The sequence below is a fragment of the Mercenaria mercenaria genome, chromosome 13 (genome assembly GCF_021730395.1).
Source record: "Mercenaria mercenaria strain notata chromosome 13, MADL_Memer_1, whole genome shotgun sequence".
Lineage (NCBI taxonomy): Eukaryota > Metazoa > Mollusca > Bivalvia > Venerida > Veneridae > Mercenaria > Mercenaria mercenaria.
Window position 1 is genome coordinate 15,429,664 of NC_069373.1, and position 10,392 is coordinate 15,440,055.

The 10,392-nt window shown below is 32.9% G+C and overlaps 1 protein-coding gene across 6 annotated transcripts in view; it reads left to right on the forward strand.

Moving 5' to 3' along the window:
* The window catches only part of LOC123529672 (sortilin-like), a 43,954-nt gene extending 34,157 nt beyond the window's left edge, over positions 1-9,797 (forward strand). For 3 of the 6 annotated variants that reach the window (XM_053521250.1, XM_053521252.1, XM_045310106.2), the window contains 4 exons: positions 5,916-5,957; positions 6,153-6,179; positions 7,004-7,122; positions 7,662-9,797. In XM_053521250.1, the coding sequence (XP_053377225.1) occupies positions 5,916-5,957; positions 6,153-6,179; positions 7,004-7,122; positions 7,662-7,707 (234 nt within the window). In that variant the 3' untranslated portion in view covers positions 7,708-9,797. Of the gene's footprint in view, positions 1-5,915; positions 5,958-6,152; positions 6,180-6,490; positions 6,747-7,003; positions 7,123-7,661 lie in introns of those variants that run through there. The other 3 variants (XM_053521251.1, XM_053521253.1, XR_008366680.1) reach the window with 2 other exon arrangements.
* Positions 9,798-10,392: the final 595 nt, after the last annotated feature.

Consider the following 10,392-nt stretch of genomic DNA (forward strand, 5'->3'; position numbering starts at 1 on the left):
TTCCCAATGATGAGACGACGTGACATGTGCATCGCCCAGAACTATAGCTTAAAGGTCAAGGTCACACTTGGAGATCAAAGGTCAAAAAGAAATATTTCCTGTTTCCTGTCCGGTCTATAACTTTGTCATGCAAAACAGGATTAAAATATCAGTTTGAACAAACATTCCCATGGAATGAAACAATATGTCATGCGAAAAACCCGGGCCCTTAGCTGCAAGGTCAAGGTTATCCTCGGATGTCAAAGGCCTAAAGAGCTTTTTCTGTCCAGTCTGTTACTCAAAAATCCTTGAGGAAATTTCAATATTACTTCGTACAGATGTTCACCACTATGAGACAGAGTGTCATGCGCAAGAACCAGATCCCTAGGTGTAAGGATTTAAATGTAACTTTTCACAAATATTCATCTTTATGAGGCATCCTTGTTTTTAGAATAACATCCCTTTGTTGTGACTATAAATATATTCTATTATAACTTATTTATTACTGGCCATTAGGAAAAATCGAGACCTGTTTTCTGTGGTACAACATGCATGTTACATCCAATTTCTTAGGTGTATACATATTTGACCTGTCTCTACCTAGTAAAGAGTTTCTTATGGACTTATATTACATATAATTTTTAAGATTGATTTCGCTTTGCTGTTACAATGAATAATTTATATGATACCGTTTTTGATAATCGGAAAAAATGAATGCCATGTGAAAACAATAGTAGTTTTCATATGTATAAATTTTAATCCAAGTGTTTTTTATGATATATTGTTTACATAGTACAATATTGTTTAAACACCATTGACAGATCAGTTCATGATGTCATACTGCAGTAGACTTTCAGTAGGGGACTTTGTATTGCATGGCAATACATCGTTCACTTGTTACTACACGTATATATGCCGACTAAAAGTACATGACAACGTTCCAAGCTTTACATGTAACACAGCTTGACTGATTATCTCCGTCATATTTTTCTAAACAGCTGTATCAATGTTTCAAAATAACTGTAGAACGTTAATTCATTGCTTAAAATGTTTAAAGCTTAAATACCAAAACAATGAAGTAGCTTTCTTCGTGCTCGGATATTCATCTGCTGACTTGTAAATATATTATTATTAATATTAATATACCTAACTTATATAGCACTCTTTCGTTACAAAATATGTACGTTCAAAAGTGCTTTATGTCGCCGGCTGCCAGTTAGGGGTTTGGTCGGGGTTTGGTCTTGACAATAGAAGAGGAGCACCTCATAATTGTTCTGACATGTATTGTCTCAAACCAATATATATCGATGAATCAACCAATCGATCAACCATCAATCAACTGAAACATATACAAAATAACATAATAAATAGATAGCTACTGATATAAAAATACAAGTACTGTATTGGGCAATACATGAAACATATTGATGGTCAAGCAATATCAGGATTGCGATGAATACCGTTTACATAGACAATTGAAATAATGTCAACAATTAATCGGACCATTGCTATAATTACCAATACATCAATCGACAAATAAGTACATATAATTGTAGATAAAAACTAGCGGTACATGTTTATAATAATTACCTGCTGAAATATGTATATATGACTACAGAATATTGGATTTCTGTTAGCACGGAAAATATGGCGTTATTGATGTTTTAAAATGGCGAGTGCGAATGTTTACTTGTTGTGAATGGTCAGTTTAGGTCATGTGATTTAACTGTCCGAGTAGAGGGTCAACAGTAAGTATCTGTTTATGGTCAAAGGGAAGCAATGACTAATTTTACTAAACTATAGTAAAAGCTACTGTTGTAATACTGCTACACTACATTTACGAATCAGAGGTGTTTATTAGATTGCAGTTAAAATGGAAACGAAGCAATAGACAGTATGTATCATCAATATAGTTTATTTGTTTATTTATTCCCAACCTATGACACATTCTCCCCCGGTGGAGAAATGTCGTCCCGACATTTCAAATAACAACATTACGCCAAACAAAATAAATGTTGAAATATGTATATATGACTACAGAATATTGGATTTCTGTTAGCACGGAAACAATGGCGTTATTGATGTTTAGGTCATGTGATTTAACTGTCCGAGTAGAGGGTCAACAGTACGTATCTGTTTATGGTCAAAGGGAAGCAATGACTAATTTTACTAAACTATAGTAAAAGCTACTGTTGTAATACTGCTACACTACATTTACGAATCAGAGGTGTTTATTAGATTGCAGTTAAAATGGAAACGAAACAATAGACAATATGTATCATCAATATAGTTTATTTGTTTATTTATTCCCAACCTATGACATTTACAAAAGCATAAAGAACACATACATACATGAAAATATATTGGTAAAAGACTAGGGTTAATACTACTTACTTTAATTGAGGTCTGACTTTTAACTAGAGAGGGATGTTCACGTTTTTTGTTGATAGAAGGCACAGCGGATACTATACTTGCACCTTGACGAGTCTCTGAAAGTATGGGAATTGTCTAACTCTTGAGATTGACCTCTTGATCTGAAACTGTTGAAAGTTTGCATGTATTTTGATGACTCTGTGAAAATAAGGGAATTACTTGCGGTAGTTCCCTTGGATTGTCTATGTTGACCCCTTTATTTGTGCCCCAAACACGACTTAATTTAGGAATTCCCCCTCGAGTACCCCTCTACTAAGAGTACCCTGACTGTCCAAAGTTCAATAGACCTAAATGTTTTAATTTTGATAATAGTAGCTGATTGGCTTTTCATATTGGTTGATTGGCGTATAAAGGAAAGATCACATCTATTGTACTGTATAATCCCTTCGTACTCTGCTAAGTGTTCACCAGCTGTCACGGATATAGCTGGAGGCATGTTTCTTGATTTTAAAATCCAAAATACGACACTAAAATGATTTTAAAACTTCAAATATCAAACAAACTAATGTGAAGTTCTTCACAAAAAGTACACCAATCTATTCACAATTCCTTTATGTACGATCTTTCAAAATTCCAGAATTTTGAATGAAGTATTTCCACTTATACACGTGAAATATTGCGAGCACAGACAAATGCAGCCGACACATTGGCGCATATATAACTGTTGATAAATATATCCGGCAAGGCTCATTTATAAAGTTAAGTCATGGGTTAAAAGTTGAAATTTTTGGTCTCTTCTTTGGTTACCTAGTCGACAGACGAACATACCACAGTGAATAAGAAGAAAAAAGAGTAGCAATAAAACCAGATTTTATACAGGAACTTTGTTAATGACGAATCCAGCTCATACATGCTGGTCCTCTTGATATAAGATAAGATAACATAAGATAAGTTTTATTTAAAGTCGGCAAGAAAGCAACATTATAACATAAGCTCTGAAGAGCTTTTGAACCGACTATAACAACATGATGAAAACAGTAAGAACATATTATATCAAAGCTGTAAAAAAAGAGAGACAACTCAAGCAGGTCATGATTAAAGCTATGCTGGAATTGCTGATCTTGACCCAAGGGTCTAAAAGCTGCTATAAAAAAGATCTGTGTAAGACACTGAAAAGAAAAAGGACACTACTGTGTATTGCTAGAAAATGGTTTTAAAAGATCTATTATCACCCCAAATCAGATTTGGAGAGAACTGATCAGCAACTCCTTCATAGGCGTACAAATTACAAAAACATTTAAGGATTAAAAACAATAAGCAGTAGACATAAAGAAACAAACACAAGGAGCATTATAAGCTGATTAAATGATACATCTACAAGTGATGTATCATTTAATCTTGATATATTCCTTATTCTGTTGGTCTTGCTTTGGTCACTGAAGATGACTGTGCTCTACCTCTCTAGTATATAGAAACACTGGTTTCAAGTTTATGGCAGCGATTTGAGGTTAAATACATTGGCTTCGTAGCAAGAGTTTATGTTATCATGTAGTGGTACCTTTTTTGTTTCATACTGTTTATTAAAAGCCTTTCAATTTTGATGTGATGTGATACTAAAATAGTTTAACACACTTCAGAGAATCCTCCGTGAAAAGGTTTTACGTGACAAAAACACAACAGGTATTAAATAAACTATATCTAAGTAAATTAATAAAAAGTTTGCCTAAAATGATTTTTATTGGTAGGAGTTGATATTGTTTATTGTGTTTTATGTCTGTGTAACAAACTTTCCTGTGAACCCCTACCCAGTTTGTTAAAACTGACCCAATTTACTTTATGGAAAGATATGATGAAAGGCAAGTCTGAAAATACCGTTTGGGATCACAACCAAGCAACCTAATTACAGACTCTGTTTGACTGAGTCTGTTAAGACTTCTTATTCGCAATTAAGCGCTGCCTAAATAGCTATCAAATTTTCTTAAAGATACAATATATCCCTGATTTATGAACAAAAATAAAGTATCTTAACAACTTTAAAATTTCTTTTTATTACTATAGATATAACAGAGGCTTTGACAACACACTTACATAATACATATGGATTACCCTGGTATAAATGCAGTATACAGTAACATTAAAACGGTTTTATTTTGCTTATGTTGTAGAAAATGTGAATGATATATATCAAAGAACTGAATCCAGAAAAGGCATACCTAAAATTATAGCATGTCAGTATAGCACCAGTTAACACTAGTTAAAACTTTACAACCGCAGTTATAGATAAAGGTCAATTTCTCACCAAATTGAAAGAAGCAAAGTTACTGTCATGAACAAGAAATATGATTATTTAAGTGAACAGACCTATATAGATGGTAATACTTCAATCACTATGCAAAATATCAATAAAAATAATAAGTTACAGATTGCATAAGCACTTATGGTGTTGTCTTGACTCATCTATCAATTGTTACCTGATAGTATGAATGTGAAAGAACCTTATAAAAACGAATTTATGACGTTGGATGAAAAGAAATATATACTTATATAAGCGTGTAGGTTAACTGCAAATTACAGCCAATTAATCTAAAGCTTTATTTACAAGTACCAAACTGGTAAACTCAGCAAAAATACAAGTGACTGTCTACAAATTATCAAAAACGTGCCTCAAGGTACAATACTTGGGTCCCTGGTGTTTAACATACATGCTTTCATAAATGGTATGTTTTAAACAAATCGACTGTATTTAACAAATACCTCTTTTCCAGCCATATTAATCTAAGGCGTAAAACAAAAAGTGTTTGTTGCCGGTATCCCGACCTATCCTAAATTTTTGGCCCGACCCTAAATGTTTTTATGGCCTTGGAGAAATTTGTTTTCATTTTTTTAACAAAACGTTGCAAAACTGCACTGTTTATGCTTTAAACATGGTCAGTGATGTTGGAAATCAACTTACTGATGCTATTAAGGCATAACCCCCTTCTTTGTATTAATTTTTGACACAAAATTAATTTCCGAAAAGTCTCACTTAATAAAAAATACCCCCCCCCCCCCCAAAAAAAAAGTCATCACACAAACAGAGGTTCTATTTTTCATGTACGAGTTGTCTTAGAACAACCATATTCAGCAGTTCATTATAAAACAGATTCAAGCAAGTCCATATGACAAGTTTCATTCCATCTTCATAGTAATTAAAGGTACAATGTTAATTCTACAGTTTGCGTCAAAATCAAACTAAATGTGAATACGAGGTTAAACATCTAGGCACATAATTTGACTTTTAGTCACCTTCTGCAAGCATGCCTCCAACAACTAAACATCCGTCAAAGACTTTGTGTATTTCGTGATGTAAGCACACTATTCGATCTATACCCATAGACCTTGCATGTTTGTAGTTAAACTGATCAAAGAAAAAAAACTATAAACATCCCTAATTTGAATTTAAGTATACAGAGTGAAATTAGGGCACTCAGCTTTAGAAATGTTAACATGACCATTAACATCTCAACAGGTTATGTATGATGATAACTGATACCTAAAGAAATCTTAAAATCTTCTAATTTCAGATATCCAAACAACCTGATGACACGACAAGTAGAGACAAACAGGTATGGCAAGAATCGCGTCCGCGTTGACGTTGTCAGGGTATCTGGATTTTTGCAGTAATTCTTACAAAGATATGTCTGAAATGATGTAGTAACCTTCATTTAATATTGAATTAAATGTACACTTGTTAGTCTATGGCACTTAATTTAAGAAATTTAACATCTGGTAACTGATAAATCTTTTAACTGTTATTTCAGATATCTAAAACAAGTAAGAAAATAAAGGTATTGCAAGAATTCCATCCGTTATTATACCGTCAAAGTGCAGAACCGTCTGTCAAATGATCTGTACACTGTAAATATGAACTAACATTTTGCTGAACTGTTCTGCATCTTGCTGTGGCCCAAGTGTAAATTGAGATGCGTTGAAAGTTATGGCGATTTCTGTTTGTCGTCTTGCTTAAATGTTGTTTCAGTTTTTCGTTATTATTTTATTTGTATTGTTCTGTCCGGATTAATTTTCTTTTTTTTCTTCTTGCCTGTTTTCATGTGATATGTATGTCTCCGCTTTTAGTGTTAATTTCCATTTGTCACAGGTAGACCTATTTCTTGAACGCTTTGCATTTTGTTCGTCTATATAAAACCTATGGCAGTTACCTGGTTAACTGGAGTTGTCTGTTGCTATTGGAGGCTCGAACGGGGTCGAAAGCTTCCAAGACTTATAATGGTTAAACAGTGATATATATTAAATGCAGAAACCAGCAGATAAATTTCTATGACCCTCAAGGAGAACCCAATGTACTTGATCTTCGCAATGATCTATAAATCCGTGGTCATACTTTATGACAGTTAGTAAGTACAGTTTTGATGATTGAAGTACGTAAGTCGAAACTTTGACTCAGGATTCCAAAATGTCTGCCTGATAAGTAACAAGCACCGATCGCTACAGTTCTTTTCTTTTAGATCACGGCAAAGTAAAAGTACTCAATTACATTTGTAACATATAGTATGAAAATACGTCTGTCACTAAACAAAAAGGAAAAGTAATTGTTTTTGTTTTATATCGCCACTAAATGAGTTACATGAATAATATGTATACCTATTTTCAGCGAAAGCAATCGGTCAACAAACTAGCTATCACTGTTCCTGTTGCTGTAGTAACCATCTTGCTTGTAGTTTCCATTTTGGGAATTTTCCTTGCAAGGAAATATGTGTCACAGAGAAGAGGGTAAATATTAAAAAACACAGGAAAAATGTAACACAAATAGTTTCGCGTTAAGCACGTAATGTCAAACTTGTAAAGAATAACGATATTTAAAGTTAAGTTTCTTTAAATCTGTTTTTAAAGGACTATTATTAGAGTTTACTAGTTTCTGTTTCATTCCATAGTTTAAGTTTTTTTAGTGATGGCATTTCTTAAAATTAACAAAAGCAGACAAATAGTAGATTTTAGAAAATGAATTGAGACCCAATACAAGACATATTTAGATATTATGTCCTGAGTTAAAAGGGTTAAGGTTAAAAGCTAGAAATTCTCTAATTATTGAACACTAAACTCGTTCAGTGATAAATCCGAATAATCATAAATCAGGTATAAATGAGAAAAATGGAATTGTCTTCTCCTTTATGTATTATTCAGTTTGCAGATTTGTAAGTAGACAGGGAACAACAACTTTACTCGAAAAAAAAAATAGTGATTCATTTTGTCAATTTGTATATTTACTAGATTTGTTTGTAACAACTAGCTTTTTATCATTTTATGACCAGGTCAAGCGGTAAGATCGTGTGGCACACAAAAGGACAGGACATATAAACTTCGTTTGACATACCGATGTGAAGTTTAAAACATGTGACGTAAATGTTAAATACCATACGAAAAATAATGTTTTGTTGCGAAAAAATGCAGCAAGTAATCATGCCAAGGACAATTTGGTGATCCTAAATGTCTTGAAAATATTTACCATGCAATACTGGCCTCGGGTGTATTCACTTTGCTATATCCACGTCACTTAACACTGATCTGTGCGGAATTAAGTTTGAACTGGTACTAGAGCTCAAGATAACATGACGTGGTAGATACACCTTATTGATAAATATGATCAAACATAACGTAAAGTGCATTTAGTTAGAAGGGGATTACTTAGAAAAACTTAACTGTTCGCCATTTGATAAACACACCTATTAACAGTTAATGGTACTGTCCAAACTGCAAGATGGACAAGTTCATTATAGAAATTTAGCAGGGTAAGGGTTAGCGTCACTATTCTGATCTTTGATAAGCTCTGTACATGTATTCTAGATACAAAGATCGTTTTATTTTCCTTTCTATACATTGATAGTTATCAAGGCTTCGTATTTACAGCTAGAGATACACAATGTACTAGCTATTTTATCTGTAAGCGCAACAAATTCGTGAACACAGTTTGTCACCTTCCAAATTATGTTTCAAGTAGGACAGACATTTAGTGATGCGTCCTTTTGAATTTGAACAAATGTGATAAACTGGAGAAAGGAAGAGATGATATTAAAATGCTGAAATATGTAACCTTTCCAGTTTAATTATGTTAAAAATATGGCTTATGTACATGCTTTATCGCAGTTTGATTTTGTTTTTCCATTTACTTGAAATGAATTTATCGATTGGTAATAAACTAAAATCGTATCATCATTGTAATCAGAATGCATTTTATTACAATCATATCTGTTCATCCATACATGTTTAATGACTGATATGTTTCCAGAAGGAACGTAGATTCCGGAAATTTTAAACAGATGCTCCAAAATAAATACAAATTTGTTATATTAAGCAATATAATTTTTCACATATTGTTTATAAACAAAGACATTTACTTAATTTTTTTATTTTTGTTCGATTTTTCAGACTGAAGGAATTGAAAGCGAGTTTTTGAAACTTAACGATCGGTTTCAGATCAAAAGTTGTAAATGAAAGTCAAACCATTCTTTAACAAAACTGTTAAATTGATTTCAAAGGATTGGCTTTGTGTCAGCAGAAATAAATGAAACCAATAAACCTTTCCATTTTCATCGGGGTTATTTTTCACTCATGATGATTTGTCCGGCAGTCCTTCGTAAGTCTTATGTATTTGACCCATTGTATTTACTTGCCTGTAATTATTGCTATTTAATACATTGTATTTTCTCGCCAGGACCCAGTTGTTTGAAACTTTACTGGCTTTTAAACCAACTGGTTGTGAATTTTTGATGCAAAATATAAGTATTGGTTGGAAACACTAGTTTGATATTTCGATCTTACTCTAAAGACGTTTTAGTCTCCATAATACGTAACTTTTTTTAAAATGTCGAAATATAACTCTAAAATGTCGAAATATAACTCTAAAATGTCATCAGTACTTAGCTTAATCATTTGTTTAAATTTTGAAGAACTGGTCCGAAAGTTGTAACACTTTTTCACATCGTTTTTTTCAAGAGTAGTTATTACCCTTAATATAATATAAACACAATCTAGCAGTAGTTCGAAGAGCTAATTTATCCATTTCCGTTTTTTAAGTTTAATATAGGTCGTAAATTTGAACAGAGCTGAACTAGAAATTATCTATGACAAAATGCAAAAATATTATCAGTATCAACATCGAATTGTTTCTGAATAAATAATAATAACTCATGCATTATGTTGGTGTAATGAACCCGTTATATTGTTTTGGATAGCAGAAAAAAGTTCGTAGAAATATGCTCTGTGTAAGTTGATTAAAAGGTAATACCATTCAGCCGCATTTTTATTGCCAAATTATTTTTGGAACTGTTAGTATATATTTGAAACTGGTCTAAATGTGTTTATTTCACATCGTAGTACTTCCAAATAATGCAAACTACTTCACTTCTATGTCGTTAGCTATTTTAATAAATAATCGGTATATTTGTCAAGTTGTTTTTGTTTTCTCTTTGCTATGGATGTTAGAATAACAGATATTCTCTTACACGTTTTGTTTTCGTCGCAAGACGTTCAAAACTATGTTGACATCGTGTGATCACTGGAGTGATCTAATACTGTGGTTCAGATCAATTAATATTTAGAAGTAATGGTTGACTTGCTGATGAAAATTTGCAATATTATTTGTCACATCTTCATCATTTAGCCATCGCAATATTATGCAAAAGCCGGATGGGGCATGATCTCATCATCTCGAGTAATTGCCTCACTACGTCAAGAAGATATTCGCAGTCGTACCAATACTTTCGTATTTTCATTTCTTATCTGACATGCGCAAACAAAATTAAAGAAAATAATTCAATATATCATGGCAGTAGTTATTTTGTGTCAAATACACGTGATACATTGACAATACGATGGCCAGATGGCGGTCAGGCAATAGATGGTGACAAAGATGCGATATTACTTTGTGTCTTCGTTAATATTCCTTTGCTCTACCAGCATCGTGATATTGTACTGTTTTGGTATCGCGTGTACCTGAAGCACGATCGATGCTCTACCAACATCGTGATATTGGACTGTATTGGT